The 22,705-nt window shown below is 43.8% G+C and overlaps 1 protein-coding gene across 2 annotated transcripts in view; it reads left to right on the forward strand.

Moving 5' to 3' along the window:
- P3H2 (prolyl 3-hydroxylase 2) overlaps positions 1-22,429 on the forward strand; it is a 214,452-nt gene extending 192,023 nt beyond the window's left edge. For both annotated transcript variants that reach the window (XM_040349575.1, XM_040349574.1), the window contains 5 exons: positions 7,137-7,287; positions 12,205-12,322; positions 14,308-14,383; positions 19,410-19,550; positions 21,807-22,429. In XM_040349575.1, the coding sequence (XP_040205509.1) occupies positions 7,137-7,287; positions 12,205-12,322; positions 14,308-14,383; positions 19,410-19,550; positions 21,807-21,908 (588 nt within the window). In that variant the 3' untranslated portion in view covers positions 21,909-22,429. The remainder of the gene's footprint in view (positions 1-7,136; positions 7,288-12,204; positions 12,323-14,307; positions 14,384-19,409; positions 19,551-21,806) is intronic.
- The last annotated feature ends 276 nt before the right edge of the window (positions 22,430-22,705 follow it).

Raw genomic sequence — 22,705 nt, forward strand, 5'->3', positions numbered from 1 at the left:
TTGTATGAGTAATGGGTAACAAAACGAATGTGCTACTACCCATTTCTATCTGCATTTATTTATTTTTTGCAAAAAAATAAAAAATAGGAGGCTTTATTTGTCTAGTTGTATTAAAAAGAACACTTTGTTATTGCCAATACAAGCTAGTCATTTACTCCCATTTACTTTCTGTCTGCAGTATGCAAGAAACAAAAGGATAATATAGTGGTTATTATTGATATAAAAACTGTTCTTCCTTCCAACAATTTATGAAATAACTTGCTTGGATAAAACAAAAACTAGAGTGCCCTCTGCTGACAAACTGCATCATTTCTTCTGCTCCGATATTACCAGATTCATGCAGTTTAGATGAAGTTGAAAATGACCTATATGAAACAGTCTGTAAGTAGCAATAACACTGCAGTCCCCTTGTAATCTAGTTGTATTACCTGGTTATCCTGCCCGTCTGAACATTACCAGAGGTGCTTACATTACTCGGCTTTTCATTCACTAGTTAAAATCTTTCCTCAAACAAAAAAGGAATTTTTGTAAAGTGATTGCATGAGCCAGGTTTTAAAGGCAGTGGCGGCTGGTGCTCAAATTTTTTGGGGGGGGCGTAAACAAAGGAAAAAAAAAAAACATCAATTGCAGCCTCACTGTGCCCATCAATTGTCGCCACTGTGCCATCAATTGTCGCCACTGTGCCATCAATTGTCGCCACTGTGCCATCAATTGTCGCCACTGTGCCATCAAACGCAGCCACTGTGCCCAACAATTGTCGCCACTGTGCCCATCAATTGTCGCCAGTTTCCCCCGTAAAATGCTGCCAGTTTGTCCCTTATAATGCCGCCAGTTTGCCCCTTAAAATGCTGCCAGTTTGTTCCTTAAAATCCCGCCAGTTTGCCCCTTAAAATCCCGCCAGTTTGCCCCTTAAAATGCCCCCTTTGCCCAGCACTTACCTTTCTCAGGTTACCCATCCTCCCTCCACGATCCCTCAATGCTCCAAAACACACCCACCGCTGTTGTTCATGGCCGGCGCTCACCAGGGGGCCGGCCACCTGAATAGTGGGCGGCAGCGACGACAATACATAGAATTATGCAATGCATGAATCTATGTATTGTTGAGTGACGGTGCAGGATTGAGGGGGGGCGGCGCTCTTGCGCCCACTATGGACGCACCGCCACTGTAAAGCTAATCCTTGTGATACTCGCCTCCCTTCAATGCTACAAAGTCCCTCACCAGCACCGGCATCTTCTACTTGGCTTCTTCTGGGTATCGGGCAGCAGCCATTATCGGTGGCTATCACAGAATAACATCATTCCTGTGCATAGAGTGCAGTCATCCTGGGACACGGACAAAATAAAAATAAAAATTCCCAGCTCAACTTACTGACCAGCCTGCAACCGACCAAATTATCCTGTCTAATAATATTCGTTGAAAACAGAGGTTTAGTTTTCACACATTTGCAAATACATGCGTAAGCTACAGAGTCACTTCACGGCTCCCTAGTATTATCTGCAGCCTTTAAGGAGGGGAAGCCTTTCTAGGCTCACCTGCCCTCTGCCTGTCCATTATAATGCATGTACTTCTACTATGGAGGCTCTTAAAATTTGGAGTTAGGACTGAGATAATACTGGAGTGCCGTAAAGTGGCTCTGTAGCTTACGCATGTACAGGGTATTTGCAAATTTGTGCAAACTAAACCCCTGTGTTTAACGTATACTCTTAGAAAGGACAATGCGGTTGGTTGCAGGCTGGTCTGTAAGTTGAGCTGAGAATTTTCTTTGGCTTTGTTTGACATTCGTCGCCCTTCCATGTACTCCTTCCTGCAAAGGTCAGTTATATGTGGGGGCAGTGGCCATTTGTTTTTATCCTGGCACACAGGCACTGTCCAGAATGCAAATTCAGCTCAGCCTACATTTCAAAGAAGACTGCAGCAGGTAGGTTTCTCTAGTTGTAGAATAGGCATTGTACGGCCCCCGTACACACGTCCGAGAAACTCGATGGGCAAAACACATAGTTTTGCTCGTCGAGTTCCTTGTGAAGCCGCCGAGGATCTGGGCGAGCCAAAATTTCCCATTGCCCAACGAGGAAATAGAGAACACGTTCTCTTTTTGGCCCGACGAGATCCTCGTCGGTTTCCTCGGCGAAAAGTGTACACACGACCGTTTTTCTCGGCAGAATACGTCTCCGAGTTTCTTGCTGAATTCTGCCGAGAAAACTGGTCGTGTCTACGTGGCCTCAGTCTCTTCTGCAATAAAAAGCCTGTCGCCTTCCATTTTTTCAAAGCAGGACTAGATCTGCTTCATTGTGTCAGTAATTTATGTAAGGTTTATCGAAATCTAGTAGTGCATCCAACACTGCCCTCTTCACAGAATGACAATGTTGCTATCCAAGGGTGGCTACTTTGCTTCTCAATACAGTAAAGGAGTCAGGATAGCCACCCTAAGACAGGAAGTGTGTTACAGACCAGATTACCAGGTAAAAATAAGCAAAACAACATATTCAAAGAAAACAAATGCAGCTATCACATCTAATGTTTCATAAGCTGCAAATATACAATTTTTGCTTTTGGGTTTGGATATGCTTTAATTATGTAAAAGCCTAGTTAGGAGTTTAATTTTCTCAGCACAGTTTCATTTTCCATTGAGATTAATTCCTAAATCAGAGCTTAGTTTAACCAGTGAGAGATTCTGCTCCCAGTATTGATTTCTCTGCCTTATTCCTCTTCCATCACTCGCTTCTTCTGCTTTTTCAAATGTACCCCATTACCAATTCACATAGGGAGGGCTAGGATCTGGGGGTCCCCTTTGTTAAAGGGATCTTCCAGATTCTGATAAGCCCCCCGCCCGCAGACCCCCACAACCACCGGCCAGGGTTGTGGGGATGAGGCCCTTGCCCCCATCAACATGGGGACATCCTCCCCATGTTGAGGGCATGTGGCCTGGTACGGTTCAGGAGAGGGGGGGCGCTCTCTGTCCCCCCCTCTTTTCTGCGGCTGGCCAGTTTACGTGCTCTGATAAAGGGTCTGGTGTGGATTTTTGGGGGAACTCCACGCCATTTTTTTTTTTAAATTTGGGGTGGAGTTCCCCTTAAAATCCACACCAGACCTGAAGGGCCTGGAATGGATACTTGGGGTGAACCCCACGTCATTTTTTTTTTTTAATTGACAGCGGAGTTCCCCTTAATATCCATACCAGACCTGAAGGGCCTGGTAATTGAAATTGGGGGGACCCCACGCTTTTTTTTTTTTTTTATGAATGAATTCTCTCTGAATTGCTGGGAGCCGACAATTCATTATAGCCGCGAGTCTGGTTTTAAATGACTTTTTTTCCTTCAGAAATTACACTTTGTGCAGGGACAGTTCTAAGTACTGGAAACATGCTTACTTCACCCCCCCGCTAGGTACGAAATTAAAAGGAACATTTCACTTTTATTGTTTCACTTTAAAGCGGTGGTTCACCCTCAGTGACACGATTTTACCATCGAGACAGGCATTGTAGCGCGAGCTACAGTATGCCTGTCCCGATTTTTTTACCCCCGTACTCACTGTGTACTCGTACATTATAGATTTCGGCTCCCGCGGGGAATGGGCGTGCCTATGGAGAGGGAGGATGATTGACGGCCGGCCCTGGCATGTCACTCTCCCCGAAGACAGCCGGAGTAGGTCTCGGCTCTTCACGGCGCCTGCGCACAGGCTATGCGCAGGCGCCGTGAAGAGCCAAGCCTATTTCGGCTATTTCCGGAGAAGCGTGACGCGCCAGAGCCGGCCGTCAATCATCCTCCGTCTCCATAGGCACGCCCATTCCCCGAGGGGAGTCGGTATCTTCGATGTACAAGTACACGGTGAGTACGGGGATAAAAAAATCGGGACAGGCATACTCGCGCTACAATGCCTGATTTTATGGTAGAAGAAAAAAAATATATTTTTTTTGGGTTTATAGGGTGAACCCCCGCTTTAAGCATTATTAAATTCACTGCTCCCGAAAAAACGTCAGTTTTTAAAACTTTTTTTTTGCATTGATACATGTCCCCTGGTGCAGGGGACCCCAAACACTTTTTAGGACAATAACTTGCATATTAGCCTTTAAAATTAGCACTTTAGATTTCTCCTATAGACTTTAACAGGGTGTTCCGCGGCTTTTCGAATTTGCCGCGAACACCCCAAATTGTCTGTTGTTCGCCGAACAGGCAATGTTCGAGTCGAACATGAGTTTGACTGAAACTCTAAGCTCATCCCTATTCCTCTGTCAATACCTCACTGCTCCAGGACAATGCACCCTCTCTTAAACCACTCTTTTCCCAGCTGTTGTCCCCATCCAGTCTTAAGGGCCATACACATGGGCCGAATATTGGGTGACATCATCCTGTTCAATATAAACCGATGACATTCGGCCCGTGTGTGTGCGGCAGCCAGTTCGACAGAAGCCAGTTCATTTGGCTTCTGTCGAAGGGGCATGACCGAAAAAGGGGCATGATCGGTATCCGATCAGCGCTCTCAGCTATTGGCTGACCAGCATGCTCTGACAGAGGGGCCGTCCCCCTCTCAGAACACAATAGCTCAGTAAGGGGGAGTGCTACAATTTTTTGTTTTTCATTCATCCTGCTGGGTTAAACTACAAAAAAAACTAACATTGTGTACTAGGCTTTATCCCTTACTGACCAGTGCATTCTCTCCCACAGCACTCCTCTTTGATACATTTTTTCAGAGCTTCCACTCCCCTGGGGGTGAACAGGCAGACAGTGTCAGCAGTGGAAGTGAAAAGTTTCCTACACTTAATCCAAAAACTAGGCCAAGCATAAGATGTGGTAGAGAAATTGTCCATCATGCTGGTGCCCAACTTTCAACATTTTTACCAGAGCACCCCTCATATGTAAGGTTGGCACGTAAAGCTCCAGGACATACTGCTTTATGCTTCCCGAAAGCCACTGCTCTGCTCGCTCCAAAAAAAAAAAAATTAAACAGCAGTTATTGCCCCTGCAAAATGTCTGTCAAAGAAATAGCTCAACCTTGCACATTACAGAGCTTTGTCCAATGTTGGGCTCTCAACTTTACAGCCACCCTGCAGTGAGAGTCAATAAGAATGCCAAGCAGGAGGAGATCAGTTAACTGCCATTCAGCCATCGCCTATCACTAAGACCCCTTTTACACCAAGGGCATATTGCAGGCGCTATATCGTTAAAAACAGCGCCTGCAATCCGCCCTCAAACAGCTGCTCCATTGTCTCCAATGTGAAAGCTTGAGGGCGTTCACACTGGAGCGTTGCACTAACAAAGTCCTGCTAGCCGCATCTTTGGAGCGGTGAAAGAGGGGTGTGTTTACTTCTCCACCGCTGCTGCCCATTAAAATCAATGGGACAGTGCGGCTATACCGCCCGCAATGCTCTGCTTCAGCAGTGCATTGTGGGCGGTTTTAATCCTTTCTCGGCCGCTAGCGGGGGTTAAAAGCGCCCCGCTAGCAGCCAAAATGCGCCGCAAATCTGCCCATATCGTTGGCGGTAAAAATAGCGGCGTTTTACCGCCGACGCTATGGACGGCTCAGTGTGAAAGGGGTCTAAGGGTCTAATTCATCTCCGATGTCTCTATAAAGAGTACCTCTCAGCAAACACACTCCTCTCCGACACATACTGCTGCTGTCATACCTTACACACGCCTCTTCTACACATACTGCTGCTGTCATATCCTCTGCATTCTTCTTCTGCACATACTGCTGCTGTCATATCCTCTGCATTCTTCTCCTGCACATACTGCTGCTGTCATATCCTCTGCATTCTTCTCCTGCACATACTGCTGCTGTCATATCCTCTGCATTCTTCTCCTGCACATACTGCTGCTGTCATATCCTCTGCATTCTTCTCCTGCACATACTGCTGCTGTCATATCCTCTGCATTCTTCTTCTGCACATACTGCTGCTGTCATATCCTCTGCATTCTTCTCCTGCACATACTGCTGCTGTCACATCCTCTGCATTCTTCTCTTGCACATACTGCTGCTGTCATATCCTCTGCATTCTTCTCCTGCACATACTGCTGCTGTCATATCCTCTGCATTCTTCTCCTGCGCATACTGCTGCTGTCATATCCTCTGCATTCTTCTCCTGCGCATACTGCTGCGGTCATATCCTCTGCATTCTTCTCCTGCACATACTGCTGCGGTCATATCCTCTGCATTCTTCTCCTGCACATACTGCTGCTGTCATATCCTCTGCATTCTTCTCCTGCACATACTGCTGCTGTCATATCCTCTGCATTCTTCTCCTACACATACTGCTGCTGTCATATCCTCTGCATTCTTCTCCTACACATACTGCTGCTGTCATATCCTCTGCATTCTTCTCCTGTGCATACTGCTGCTGTCATATCCTCTGCATTCTTCTCCTGCGCATACTGCTGCTGTCATATCCTCTGCATTCTTCTCCTGCGCATACTGCTGCTGTCATATCCTCTGCATTCTTCTCCTGCGCATACTGCTGCGGTCATATCCTCTGCATTCTTCTCCTGCACATACTGCTGCGGTCATATCCTCTGCATTCTTCTCCTGCACATACTGCTGCTGTCATATCCTCTGCATTCTTCTCCTGCACATACTGCTGCTGTCATATCCTCTGCATTCTTCTCCTACACATACTGCTGCTGTCATATCCTCTGCATTCTTCTCCTACACATACTGCTGCTGTCATATCCTCTGCATTCTTCTCCTGTGCATACTGCTGCTGTCATACTCTCTGCACTCTCAGAGCTTGACATTGAACTTTGAAGCTACAAGGGTGTGAAACTGCTTTTTAATTTGTACCTATGGGATTCCATTTTTTTTCATAAGTGGGCATAAGGGACAGAATTGACCTAATGCCAAAATCTTTATATTTGGTGCTGTAGTTTCATTAGTCTCCTTCTTTTTATTAATAATCAATGTATCATAGTATAACAATTTTAGATCACATTACCACATTCTAACATACACTTTTTTTTCAGTATATTACTATATTATACCTGGCTGGTTTTAATGACGTTAGAAACGAATCCCAAACAGTTATAACAACCATTAGTTGAAAAAAAATTCAGTGGTAATCAAACTCATTTTTGTTTTGTTTTTTTAATGAAAGAAATAATTTATTGTCCAAGTGCTAATATTTCCTATTTATAATATTTTTCTTTAGTTTGGATTTGAAGGTCGTGTTCCAATGAAAAGTGCTCGCTTGTTTTACGATGTGAGTGAAAAAGCTCGGAAGATTGTCCAGTCTTACTTTATACTGAACACTACACTGTACTTTTCTTACACACATCTAGTATGCAGGACAGCCTTGCATGGTAAGTATAGACTTTGAGCTATGCTATGGTTATTTCTTTTGTTTGAATTAAGGTTAGCATTCATACTAAGCTAATGGCTGCCAAAAAAGGGTGTTGTACTCTTAACCAGTTTTTCTCAGTAGTCATCTGAGGCCCCATACACACGACCGAGTTTCTCGGCAGAATTCAGCCAGAAACTCGGTCGGAGCTGGATTCTGCCGAGAAACTCGGTCGTGTGTACACTTTTCAGCGAGGAAGCCGACGAGGAACTCGTCGGGCCGAAAAGAGAACATGTTCTCTATTTCCTCGTTGGAAATCGAGATCTCGGCGGCTTCCACACTGAACTCGACAAGGAACTCGATGTGTTTGGCACGTCGAGTTCCTCGGACGTGTGTACGGGGCCTGAGTCATCTAAACTGCTAGTAGTCTGATTGTTGTTCTGCTGCTACACAGCTCTGCAGAGGTTCAAATTTGTAAGTAATGTGCAACACTACATAATATGCATATGCACTTTTATATATATAGTTGAATATATTAATAATGCTTCACTGTAGTGTTTTTAAGTCTGGAGCACTGCAGGGCTCAGAAATTCTGTACATAACTGCCTTATTGAAGACTATATTAAGTCTAGTGTCTGCTAGCAGCAGTGAATATTACAAGGTACATACTGAACCAGTTTATTGCATTGTTTAATTTTAAATTAAATTTACCGAAAAAGTAATAAATCACCATTTTTTTTATCTATGTGCCCTTTTCACACCACAACGTGTGGATTTTTTCTGTGCAAGAATCTGCAACATGTATGTAGTTTTCTGCATGACATCAACATTGGTGTGAACAGGGCACATAACTGACGCACATGAAAACTGATGTGAAACTGATGTCTCTGCAAGTGAAATCCCTTCAGTTCCCCTCCAGTTTTCATGCATGTATGATGTAAACGAGCCATTTTGCCGCATACACACGATCGGACATTCCGACAAGAAAACAGTGGATTTCTTTCAGACGGAATGTTGGCTCAAACTTGTATTGCATAAACACGGTCACACAAATCTTGTCAGAAATTCCGAACGTCAAGAACGCAGTGACGTACAACACGTGTGACAAGCCGAGTGAAATGAAGTTCAATGGGCAGTGCGGCTCTTCTGCTTGATTCCAAGCATGCGTGGATTTTTGTGCGTTGGAATTGGCTACACAGACGGAATTTCCGACAAGAACTTTTGTTGTCGGAAAAATTAAAGACCAGCTCTCAAACATTTCAGACAGCAGGGGCGGACTGACCATTGAGTCACTCGGGCACTGCCCGATGGCCCCATGTCACTAGGGGGCCCCATCAGGGTTGCCAGGCTCAGTAAAACCAGGGACAGTATGTAAAAATCTATGTTTTTTTTTTTACATCTGTCCCTGATATGTCTGAAACCAACATGCTTCTGATGTGAAAATCTCGAGATTTTAGCTGCCCCGCCTCTGCACTGCCTCCTGGCGTGGTGGCCATCTGTAAGCCCAGGGGCCCCATAGTCTTCTATTGCCTGGGGGCCCCATGAGTTGTTAGTCTGCCCCTGTCCGACAGCAAATGTCCGATGGAGCATACACACGGTCGGATTTTCCGGCAAAAACAACTTTTCCGGAGAAGCGTGACTCGCCAGAGCCGGCCGTCAATCACCTTCCGTCTGGATTGGAACGCCCATTCCCCGTGGGCAGTCGGAATCTTCTATGTACGATATAACAGTGAGTACGGGGATAAAAAAATTAAGACAGGCATACTGTAGCTCGCGCTACTATGCCGAATTTTATGCTAGAAGAAATTTTTTTTTTTTTTTTTTTATATAGGGTGAACCCCCGCTTTAAGTGTCTACTACCTACAAGTTTGGGGGGGGGGCTTTTTTCACTGAGCATTGAGAAATGGGATTTTTTGCCTGGCAACAGAAGTGTTAATATGACTATTCTGTTGTTACCAGAGTGTAAAGTTCTTTTCTGAGGAACTGTTTCTGCTTTTTGCTAAGACATGTACAGCTTTACAAAATTACTATAATAATGATGGCCATTATTGCTTTCATTTAGCAGACAAACAATGCATGGCATAGAAAAGCAAATTAATCCCGTGCCCTAGATTTATACCTAGAATAATAATGGCACAGTAATTGCCTGCATCTGGCCTCTTTGTACACTAGATGTCCTCAGTTCCATAGTGGATAGCTCTGAGTGATTAATAATTTTATTGCCAAGTTCTGCTCATAACTTTTTCTTGTCTGCACTAGATGCACTTGTCTATCATTTAAAGGAAATCTATAGGCCCGGATTCACGTAGAAGCGTGTATCTTTGTGCGGGCGTAACATATCCTATTTACGTTACTTCTCCGGAACTTTGACAGGCAAGTGCCGTATTCTCAAACCAAAGTTGCGGCGGCGTAGCGTAAATAGGCCGGCGTAAGCCGCCCGCCTAATTCAAATGTGGTAGATGTGGGCATGTGTTATGTAAATTTAATGTGACCCCACGTAAAAGAAGCTTTTTACGAACGGCGCATGCGCCGTCCGTGAAAGTATCCCAGTGCGCATTCTCCAAATTAACCCGCAAGGAGCCAATGCTTTCGACGTGAACGTAAATGACTCCCAGCCCTATTCGTGAACGGCTTACGAAAACAACGTAACATTTTCAAAATTCGACGCGGGAACGACGTCCATACTTAACATTGGTATGCCTCATGTACGCTTCATATAGCAGGGGTAACTTTACGCCGGGAAATGCCGAACGTAAACGGCGTATCTGTACTGCGTCGGCCGGGCGTAAGTTCGTGAATTGGCGTATCTAGCTGATTTACATATTTCTAGGCGTAAATCAGCGTACACGCCCCTATCGGCCAGCGTAAATATGCAGTTAAGATACGACGGCGTAAGAGACTTACGCCGGTCGGATCTAATACAAATCTATGCGTAACTGATTCTAAGAATCAGGCGCATAGATACGATGGCTCGGACTCCAGAGTTACGACGGAGTATCTGGAGATACGCCGGCGTAACTCGTACGAGAATTCGGGCCAGTGTGTTTAATTTTAGTATGGCCTTTTATTTATATTTGCCATTACAATAAAACGCCTACCTTTCTCTATTTAAGACCAAAGATGGTAACGTTTTAATTGATGGATCAACACAGTATGGAAAAAGGTACAAGGCCTGGTTAACACTTATGCATTTTTTTAGTGCCTTTTCAGTTTTGCAGAAACACACTACAGTCCATGTTTCCTATGGATGTAGTTCACATCTGTGCATTTTATGGAAAGGGCCAGGGACTTTTTTCAGTTTTTTGGTTCCATGGACTTTAATGGATCAAAAACGCAATATGCAAACTACAACCTGCATAGGTTTGAATCAGGCCTTAAAGTGGTGTTTACACTTACGAGTAAACACATTATGCGTAAATCACAAGCGCCCACAACAAAAACATGCTTCTGTTAGCAGAGGTGCAAGAGTGCCATTAATTCCTAATGGTATCGCCACACGTTGGAAACTGCAGCATGTTTTCCCGTGCTGGAAACTGCATAGCGCTATGCATTTTCCCTACAGCTGATTTTTTTTTTTAAGGTACAAGGAACTTTTCCATAGATACAGCAGCCCAGTTAAATGAATGGGCTGCTGTGTCCGCGCAAACACGGCCGCAAAGAAACCGCAATAGTGTGAACCTAGCCTAATGCCACGTACAGACGATCGGACATTCCGACAACAAAACCGTGGATTTTTTTCCGACTGATGTTGGCTCAAACTTGTCTTGCATACACACGGTCACACAAATGTTGTCGGAAATTCCGAACGTCAAGAACGCAGTGATGTACAAGATGTACGACGGCACTATTAAAGGGAAGTTTAATACCAGTCGTGTTAGTAGAAGTTTGGTGAGAGACGATTCACGCTTTTCAGCCTCGTGCTTTTCAGTCCATTACAGCGTGACGAATGTGCTATCTCCATTACGAACGCTAGTTTTACCATACCGAGCGCTTCCGTCTCGTACTTGATTCAAAGCATGCGTGGAATTTTGTGTGTCGGAAAATTTGAGAACCAGCTCTCAAATTTTTGTTGTCGGAAATTCCGACAACAAATGTCCGATGGGGCCTACACACAGTCGGAATTTCCGACCAAAAGCTCCCATCGAACATTTGTTGTCAGAAATTCCGAGCATGTGTATGCGGCATTAGGCTTTCTTAGGCCTAGTACACACGAGAGGATTTATCCGCGGATACGGTCCGGAGGACCGTTTCCGCGGATAAATCCTCTGGCGGATTTTGATCTCATGGTTGTACTAACCATGAGATCAAAATCCGCGCGGAATTCCCTCCGCGGTGACATGTCGCGCCGTCGTGCGCGACGCTGTAATATAAGGACTTCCACGTATGCGTCGAATCATTACGACGCATGCGAGGGATGGAATCGGACGGATTGATCCGGTGAGTCTGTACAGACCATCGGATCAATCCGCTGGACTGGATTTCAGCGGATCGATTTCTTAGCATGCTAAGAAATTTTGATCCGCTGGAAATCCATCGCCCGGAAAAATATCCGCGTAAAAATATCCGCTGGATCGTACACACCAGGGGATCTATCCGCTGAAACCGGTCCGCGGATAAATTCCAGCGGATAGATCCTCATGTGTGCACAGGGCCTTAGAAGAATGTCCTGAGTATTTTTTAGAGTGTCGTGGGCACTTTCTGTAGTAAAGGTTTATAACATAGAATGATCCCTCTGTAACATATATTTATTTGTAAGATAACTAATTTTATTAGTACTGAAATATTAAAGTCTATTAAAGCACTGTTATAAACAATAGACATTTTTTTTTCCATTAAATGTCTGTTTTCACCTTTTTTGCATTTGTGTTTGTGGTTTACGGGATATCTTGTTACAAGATGAAATAATCTTATTAATTAAGCCCCTTGCTGTTTGTTGCAGGTCAGCAAGACAACAGGAATGATTTGAGCCACCCCATTCATGCTGATAACTGTCTGCTAGATCCAGAAGCCAATGAATGTTGGAAGGAGTCTCCAGCCTACACATACAGAGATTATAGGTGCATATCTCCATTCTTGGTGCATGCCACCTTTAAAACACCATCACTAGGTTGTAAAGTAGTACATTAAGTGACTTCTGAGAGTATGTACAATTTTGGTTTTATGGAAGGTCTTATTGGACACTGTATGGGTATGAAGTCTTCATATAAAAACGTATTTGCAGGAATATTGGAGTGCAAAAATATATCAATGTTTGTCTAAGGGTAGGTGCACCATATTGTGTGCCCGGACACTTGAGGGAAACGCACTGCTGTTTGGCAGATGCGTTGTGGTGCCATTCATTTTTAAGCACCATGCGATTCTGTGCAGCACTATTTTAAAAAAGTGTCCATGACGTCTTTCCCCATGCTTCTGTGAGTAGGGCAGCCCATTAAAATGAATGGGATACCCTATCTGCAGAACAAGGGTCACATAGGTCTGATTGGAGCCTAATGTCGCGTACACACGATCGGTCAAACCGATGAGAACGGTCTGATGGACCGTTTTCATCAGACCAAACCGATCGTGTGTGGGCCCCATCAGTTATTTATCCATAGGTTAAAAAAAAAAGCAATCTTGTTTTAAATTTAACCGATGGATACCTAACCGATAGAAAAAAAACAATCATTAGTAGGCACAACCATTGGTTAAAAATCCACGCATGCTCAGAATCAAGTTGACGCATGCTTGGAAGCATTGAACTGCGTTTTTTTCAGCACGTCGTTGTGTTTTACGTCACCGCGTTCTGACACGATTGTTTTTTTAACCGATGGTGTGTAGGCATGACTGACCATCAGTCAGCTTCATCGGATAACTGATGAAAACCGTCCATCAGACCGTTCTCATTGGATAGACCGATCGTGTGTACAGGGCGTTAGTTACTTTTCTGTCGATTTTTTGTGGTAGTTGCTGAAGCTTGAAGTGCAGCTAATATGCTTTCTTGCTGATGTGCTGATAAAAACAACCTGATCATTTTTCTGTGCCCTCCTGTTTTAAGGGGGCCATTAGGATTGTGCCTACCTCCACCATTGCTATTCATGATTACCACTTTGGATTAAGCAGCTGCTCTTGCTTTTGTTTGAGGAGCAGGGCTTCTTATATCTACCTGATTTGGACCTGCTGCTGAGAGGACAAGGTGGTCAGACACAAGTGTATGACTGCTAGATGTATAGACTCTATAAACATTTATGCCAACTCGGTAAGGTAGCATAAACGTGAAATAAAGGACTGAGGTCCATTAAAGCGGACTTCCACCCAAAAATGGAACTTCCACTGTAAGTGCTGGTGATCCCCTGACATGCCACATTTGGCATGTAATTTTTTTTTTTTTTTTGGGGGGGGGGGTTCCCAGTTTTTACATACACTCAGCTCCCACTTCCTCCCCTGGTGCTGTGGCGCTGGAAGGAAGTTCACCTCTCCCCCCTCCCTCCCTGCAATCTTCTGGGACATGTCACAGGTCCCAGAAGATTGCCCAGCCATTCACAGCAGTGAAGCCACAGCCAGGCACCCACAGTCAGAATGCCGGCGCTGTGGAGAGGAGGGAGAGAGAAGCGAGGCTTCGTATGCCTGCATCGCTGGGTCGTGAGACAGGTGAGTGTCTGATTATTAAACTCTACAGAACTCCTCCCACCATCACTAGCATTATCTAGCAGAGATGGACTGGTGGAGGGAAGTAGAGACCCCAATTGCAGCTATATGATAGAAAAATTATTTCAGTTATTATGTTTATTACAATGTGTAACTTTTCAGGTATTTATATGAGAATTTACTAAAATGTTTATGTTGTCTTTATTTGTACTTTAAATTAGTTAATAGTGGAAAATACTGCCATTCCTTATTTCTCTCTAATAATACCACATTTATTATTATTGACAAAAATATACCTGTCATATACACCTGCGTGTACTGAATAATGTTAATCTTAGTGTTCCTAGTAATAACTGCTACTATGTTTGTAAGACCTTACCAAAAAATGAAACAATAAATTTGTTTTGTCTTCTTACAGCGCACTGTTATACCTTAATGGAGATTTTGATGGTGGGGAATTTGTGTTCACTGAAATGGATGCAAAAACTGTCACGGTAATTCTTCTAGATATCTGATCTTCTAAGTGTGGAAATAAATAGTGTGGAAGAAATGCTGTGTTGGCTTTATAGATCATTACTAAGCATTGCTCTGTATTCACGAGTCTCAATAGCAATTAGCAGGGAGACAGAATACCAATATACTAAAGAAGTAAAAGACATGTAACATTTCTTTAGTTCACTGTTTTAAAGAATTTGCAGTTCAATATTAAAACTGTAATTGCCCATGGATAAGGGAAGTATTCATTATTCTAACGTATTATGTTAGAGTTAGATTAAGATTAGGGGTAGTGAAGGGTTAAGTGTTTGTGACTCTGTCCCTAGACCATTCATTTCAACAAAAATCTTCTCATGAGATTTAATGTAGGTTATGTGCATTATTTACCTGTAAAAGCCTCTCTTGTGTACAGCCATGGCCAAAAGTTTTGAGAATGACATAAATTTTGTTTTGACAAAGTCTGCTGCCTCAGTTTTTATGATGGCAATTTTCATATACTCCAGAAGGCAGAAAGTCCCTCGATGCCATAAAAATTAAAACGGGAGTTCACCCATGTATTACATTTTTTTTTTCTCCCCTTAGATTCCTGCTCGTTCGGTCTAGGGGAATCGGCTATTTGTATTAAAATATGAGCAGTACTTACCCGTTTTCGAGCTGCATCTTCTTCCGTCGCTTCCGGGTATGGGTCTTCGGGAGCGGGCGTTCCTTCTTGATTGACAGCCTTCCGAGAGGCTTCCGACGGTCGCATCCATCGCGTCACTCGTAGCAGAAAGAAGCCGAACGTCGGTGCGGCTCTATACTGCGCCTGCGCACCGACGTTCGGTTTCTTTCGGAAAATCGTGACGCGATGGATGCGACCGTCGGAAGCCTCTCGGAAGACTGTCAATCAAGAAGGAACGCCCATTCCCGCAGCCCATACCCGGAAGCGACGGAGAGGATGCATCTCGTAAACGGGTAAGTACTGCACATATTTTAAAACAAATAGCCGATTCCCCTAGTAAAAACGAGCAGGAATCTAAGGGGAAAAAGTGCCCTCTAAGGGTGAACCCCCGCTTTAACTTAATCCCAAAAAATTATTTTCACTGCATTTGTGAAGAAAGCTTCAGGGCACCCAAGAAAGTCCAGCAAGCGCCAGGACCATCTCGTATAGTTGATTCAGCTGCGGGATCAGGCACCCCAGTACAGAGCTTGCTCAGGGATGGCAGCAGGCAGGTATCAGTGCATCTGCACACACAGTGAGGAGATGACTTTTGGAGGATGGCCTGGTGTCAAGAGGGGCAGAAAAGAAGACCCTTCTCTCCAGGTCTGGTATGGATTTTAAGGGGAACCCTGCGCCATAATTAAAAAAAAAATGGCATGGGGTTCCCCCCAAAAATCCATACCAGACCCTTATCCAAGCAGAAAAAGAGGGGGGATGAGAGAGCACCCCCCCTCCTGAACCGTACCAGGCCACATGCCCTCAACATGGGGAGGATGTCCCCATAACCCTTGCCCGGTGGTTGTGGTGGTTGTGGTGGTCTGTGGGTGGGGGGGGGCTTATCGGAATACATTGTACCCCTACCATTTCACAAAAAAGTGTGAAAATGTTAAAAACTACAGGAGATGGCTTGGGACAAGTCCTTTATTAAAAAAAAAAAAAAAAAACGATTCCAGCGATGTAATCCAGTCTCGATGTCCAGCGTTGTAATCCATTCTCGATGTCCAGCATTGTAATCCATTCTCGATGTCCAGCGATGATCCATTCTCCAGCAATTCTCTCCAGTGAGGAACGATGCACGATCCTGCCTCAACCGGAGGCACCCGGCCGAATGACGCGCAAGCTGTTTGACAGCTCTTTTATAAACCTTAAATTCGGACAAATGCCAAGCATTGATTATGCATGAATGGTCTGCCATCAGTCAGGATGTGGCCCAGAAGTTGATTGACAGCATGCCAGTGCGAATTGTGGAGGTCTTGAAAAAGAAGGGTCAACCCTACAAATATTGATTCTTTACATAAACTTAATGTAATTGTCAATAAAAGCCTTTGACACTTAGTAACCATAGTAACCTCTGACAAAAATATCTAAAAACACTTAAGCAGCAGACTTCGTGAAAATTCATATCCGTTTCATTCTCAACTTTTGGCCACAGCTGTAGATGTCCAAAAGGACTGAGACTTCTCTGCTTGCTGCTGACGCCTGGTATGTGGTGTCAGCAGCCCTACCACAATCAGAGCTGTTAATCAAGAGACACTTTATAGTATTTTCCTATGGTCATCCCCCAGCAGATACATAAAGGTTCTTAGAGTAGTTAAAGTGTTTGCAAGTGTATAATAAAAAATAAATCATTGAATGGAAAAACAGTGGGAAATGTCACATGACATAGCCCCTCCTCCCGTATGAGTTACGTCCTACGGGACAAAGTCATTCACGCAAAGGAGCATTTTGCCTGTCAATTTAACTCAAGGGATTCTCCTCATCTGAGGATTTTTCACTTGGGCTTTGGACTTTATTAGCTTTACCTTGGAAGCCTATTGTTATATTGTTTATCTGCACTGCACTATTTATATGTATATACTACTGTGTGTGAAATTACCCTTGGTGTTCAGCTTGCAGATCATTTACTGTTACTTAGTATTAAGGTTGCGCTGATTGTTTTTTTTTCTATATAGTTCTATCTATCTATCTATCTATCTATCTATCTATCTATCTATCTATCTATCTATCTATCTATCTATCTATCTATCTATCTATGTATCTATCTATCTATCTATCTATCTATCTATCTATCTATCTATCAAGCACTACCACCGAAGGAGCTGCTGGTTTGTTTTGGGTGGCATGTTACCTCGTGGCTCCTCCGCCGTCTAGGGGTGTATGGTGAAAGTAGTAGTAACGGAATGTCCACGACAGATGTCTTTTTCTGTGCTCTTTATTACCCAGCCGGTTAAAAACAGTAAAACTTGTAGTGAAGAGTAGAGATTCAGCAGAAGGAGAAATAGCAGATTCAGGCGTAGCAATAGGGAAACAGTCCTGCTTCCAACAACACTTTCTTCTTCGCCACTCTAGCCAGAGTTGGTTTAGTGTACTTGGACAGGCCTCTCTCACTGACCTGGCAGCCAGAGTATCACTCAGAACTTTAATGGAAAAGTCTCTGCCACAGACCCTCCTTAGAATTGAGATAGCGGAGATAATCCTCCTTAATAGACTTCACACCTGGATCTCCTTCAGGTAGTTTGCAGTTAGGTTACCAACTGATAGGTGACCAACGTCCAGCCTTTCAGTACCCGGTTACCTTGATCCCCGGTGGATGGTCGAGTCCCTATTGGATTCCCAGCCTCTCTTGGCTTTCCTCAGGCGGACTCCCCACTGAACAGCTTCCTCTCAAAGGAAAAATGCTTGGGATCTTCTTAGGATTAGGGACCCAGTCGATCACTGGGGCCCAGCCACAGCTCAAATTTTCCGGACCAACGTGGTCCCGGAACCAGGAACACTGCGTGGCACGCGCACCCTGGCTTGGAAGGCCATTTCGCCGGGCACCGTGATGCAGTCACCCTAAAGGTGGGCGCCACACTGGAAGAAGACCCAGACCAATGACCACCTGTCGTCCTGGAGTGATATCCGCACCCCAGAAGCGACAGAATGAGCCCACAGCACAGCCAAGCTGAGACAGAAACCCAAATTTGAATGTATTAGCCTGGTCAGAGCCAACTAACTCTCTGACCCCCTCTAAATTTAAATTGGCACCAGTTCTTAGAAGTAACCAGGCGCTACACATATATCAGCATTTTCTTTCCTCAGTGCTGTCGGGTCTGAGAAAAGGAAAGCCTATTACCAGCTTTCCAGTTACAGGTTACATTTACACAGCTAATCAGGGCAAAATTGTACTGGATAACAGAAACAAAGAAAAGGGTTTATTTTTTTCTAAAAATGTCTGTATTTCTTCGTTTGTTTAGCAAAAAATAAAAAACCCAGTGGTGATTAAATACCACTAAAAGAAAACTCTCTGAGTGAAAAAAATGCTAAAAAGTACTTATAGGTACAGTGTTGCATGACTGCGCAATTGTTATTTAAAGTGTGCTTCTGCTGAAAGCTGAAAATTGGCCTGGGCAGCAGTGGTGGCTGGTGCTCAGTGGAGATCATTCATCATGCCCCCCACCCTCAGGGGGGACGGATGGCCGCGATTCCCTGTGAATGTGCCATGTAAATGTTGCCTTACTTTATGGAGGCAGGGGGAAGGAAGAACTGAGGTTGCTCTGACCAATTCTCCCCCGGTGAGCACACAGACAGACGGCGAGACATTCCCTTCCCGTTCACTCAGGAACAGGAAGTGTGTCCTGAGATACGATTGGCCGGGGAGTCCTAAGACTCCCCGGCCAGTAGAGGCTTCCTGATTGGCTGGGAGGAGAATGAGGAAGACAATAGCGAATATTCATTCGCTATTGTCACACAAGTAGGTGTGCTCGGGGCATAGTGCTCTGCGTTCCGAGCCCACACTTTTTAAGCCTATTAGAGCCTCTGACTCTAATTACATGCTTAAAAAAAACATTGTAATCCATGCACCCTGCATGTCGATTGGGGGGCCGGACGCATATATGGGGGGGGGGTGGCACCCCTGCACCCTGCATTACAGGCTACCACTGCAGAGGTGAATGAGGTGAAATTCTGCTGAGAGATTATGCAATCATGTTCAAGCAAAAAAATGAAGCAAATTCCCTTATCTTTATTAAATCAACCACATTGGGCTTATTTGTGCATGTATTTTAGGTTTCTTTCCCAAATCCAAACGATTAATTATAAATGACAGAATGGCATGTCAGTCTATAGCCCTAAGGTTGCTTTGTATGACAAAACAGCAGGTTTATTAATGTATAATAATTAGAGTCCATATTATAATTTTCTTTCGAAGAAATTATGACACAATGTCATGCATTTGAGACCAAGCTGAAGTTTGCTGTACTAGATATATTTATATAAATATGCAACTCTTTTATAAATAGACCCAATAATGTGGAAGAATTGTAACCTACTCTTTTTTTTTCCAGGCTTCCATAAAACCTAAATGTGGCCGCTTGGTTGGGTTCTCTTCAGGAGGAGAGAATCCTCATGGAGTTAAAGCTGTAACCAAAGGACAAAGATGTGCTGTAGCACTGTGGTTTACACTGGATCCTTTGTACAGAGAAGTGGTGAGTTTCATGCAACCAAATTAAATGTACTAGTGTTGTTAAAATAACTATTGTTTTATATTTTAAAGCACTGCTTAAAACCTGATTACAATTTTAATTACATTAAATGGATTGAATTAGAACCCTAGGATATCCACTTCAGCTCCCCCTACCAGACACTGCAGGTCAAAATGGGAGGGTTCCAGCAACAGAAGCAGTGCTATCAATCCAGAAAGCAGTGGGCAGGACTGGGTGTATCCTGGTGTCATTAGGGGTCAGGCTTGTGATACATTTGCCTATATGTCTCAGTGTACTGCTCCCTGCTTGCCATGTCTGTAGAGGTAGAAAGGAATTTCATGTGTGATTCATTGCTCTGACAGGTTATTGACGTGCTAATGTCCCCTCACTATTCTAAAGGTTAATTGATCTATTGTGTTGAGTAAAGAAGATCTGTGTTTACCCTTAAAAGATGAGTATTGTATCATCAGGCTAAATGATTAGAGAAGTAGTATGTTAATTATTCTGATTGCTTCAGTGTATTAATTAACTCCCCTGATGTCTTTATCTAAAGAAATGTGTCTGCATGGTCGGCTCCGACTTGTCTCCTATAATCTGTATGGGAAACCCCACTGTGTGAGGGGGGCGTTCCTAACAGGCTGTAACCACATATAAGCTGAGTTTTTGTGTCAATAAACAGTCTTGGTTCCAGCATCCAGTCTTGACTCATGTGTGGGGAATCCTGTGATGTTCTTGTATGGAGAGGAGGGAATGCTTGACGGGGATATCATACCGATACCGTCACAAGGCTTGAAGACGAGTTGCTATAGTAGTAGTGGAACTACCACCAACCAGCAGGATAAGTACACAGGCAGTCACCCTAGTAAATGACATAGGCTTACTTGAGGTGCGGTGTCTAAGTACTAACCGGTGTTCACCAGAGCTCCTGATGGTGGAAATGGATTTCTCTGCATGTTGGTACCAGGTTGCGGTCTTCAGGATCACCCCACCAGGAGATGAGCAAGCCGGGGTCCAGTAGAGGATAAGCAGGTAGGGCTCAAGCTGAAGAGAAGTAAGTGAACAAGCCAAAGGGTCAGTAACGAGTAGTTGCAGGTTGGGATCAGGCAGAAGCATATTCGAGGAACAAGCCAAGGGTTGATAACGAATGGACGGCAGCAGGGAAGACAGGAGCGAGATATTGGTTGAGAGAGCACAATAATCTGGCAAACAGGAAGTGCAGAGACATGGCTTAAATTAGAAAGTTCATGGAAGGAACAAATAGTTCAAGGTTCAAGACAAACAAGGTTCAAGGCAGGATCATTCAAGGAAATATTTCAGGTACTGTCCAACATTCCAGGTAGCTCAGCAAGACATTGCCTGACACAGCAAAGGTTTTGGGTTCAAATCCAGGCCCTGGCCCCTGGTTGTGATTCACAAGTTACAGGTTTATGAATCAGCAGTGACCATGTGTAAGCAGGTATAGCCTAGTGGTGAAAACCTTGCTTTGAAATTGGGAACAGTGCAGCATTGTTGCCACACCATTGCAGTAAAATGCAATAGGTCGACTTAAAGTGGAGGTTCACCCTTTAAAAAAAATTCTGACATCACACGGAGTCGCACCATCCTACCGACAGAATGCCGGTGTTTATTTTTTTTCTCGGCACATACCTCTTAATCCCGATTTTCACCTCACGGCAATCCCGCGGGAGTGGGTGTTCCCAAGCACTGCCTGTGATTGACAGGCTTCCGAACGGCGCATACTGCGCATCACAGGTTGCCGACAGAACCCAAACGTCGGTGCGCAGGCGCCGTATAGAGCCGCACCGACGTTCGGGTTTTTTCGGCAACCTGTGACGCGCAGTATGCGCCATTTGGAAGCCTGTCAATCACAGGCAGTGCTTGGGAGCGCCTACTCCCGCGGGATTGCCGTGAGGTGAAAATCGGGATTAAGAGGTATGTGCTGAGAAAAAAAAAACACAGGCATTCTGTCGGTAGGATGGCGCGACTCCGTGTGATGTCAGAATTTTTTTGAGGGTGAACCTCCACTTTAACCAGGAGGATCAATGAGTATTTCTGGGACTTTGCAGGGGGATGAAGGAAAAACTAAGTGCAGGTGCACTAATAAATTAAGTGGATGTGACACATATCTTTTATTTTTTAAATGGCAGGCCTAAATCTACTTTAAGTCTACAGAAATTCCCGTATTTTTATTGAGCTTAGCTATTGTAGTGTTTTTGTATGAACCATGTAATGTACACCAGTAATTCTCTCTTCTTCCAGGAGAGGCTGCAAGCAGACGAGGTCATACGATCGCTAGATCAAGATGACCATACACAAGGAAGAAGTGAAGAGCTGAATATCAATCCTAAGGATGAGCTATAACAAAGAATATTTAAATAAAAAAATATATATTTATTAATAATCTTATTAGAACAAATTTATTTTTGTACAAAGCGAAAATGTAATTTATATAATGGAGAAAAGTGAACTCCCATAAATCTACTTCCCCTGAGACTTTTTTTAACTGTATTGTGTTCTGGAAATTACTACTGAGCATTGTACTGTATTACTGTTGGCGTTTTTGTTAGTTGCCAGTATTACCCATCCGCTATATGTTAATGCTTACTCCATAATAAGTTCCATTGTTCTCTTCACCTATATATAGTGCTACTGGAGATACACATGCAAGGAGCTAACCTGTTTAGGTTGTTCTCATACTAGTCAGAAGAATGAATTCTTTACTGTAAATGAGTCTGTCATTATGTTTCAGCTGCTCGTTTATTTATTTACATACAGTATATGTAACGTTCTCATTCAAGATTATATTTATTTTTTATGATAAGGAAAACATGTTATAATTCATTTTTAAATTAAATGACAAATAAATCAGGGGAATGAATGAGCCTTGCATCTAGAGTGTTTTTATCTAATAAATACAATGTTACCAAATTGTCTCTTTGCTGACAATTGCAGTCAATTACTTTACACAACACTCATTTTTGTTGAGGGGAAACTCTCTCCAGGTCAGTTATTTACATTGCATTACATTACATTACATTGCTCTCTTCCTCCTTCCAGGGTGCTGATTGGGAGATCATTGCTGTAATCGCTTGTTCAATCCCAATGTTCTAATGAGAGAGAACCTGCTGGGGAGTAATCCTATATGGAGTAAATGACAC

The sequence above is a fragment of the Rana temporaria genome, chromosome 4, assembly GCF_905171775.1.
Source record: "Rana temporaria chromosome 4, aRanTem1.1, whole genome shotgun sequence".
NCBI classification, from domain to species: domain Eukaryota; kingdom Metazoa; phylum Chordata; class Amphibia; order Anura; family Ranidae; genus Rana; species Rana temporaria.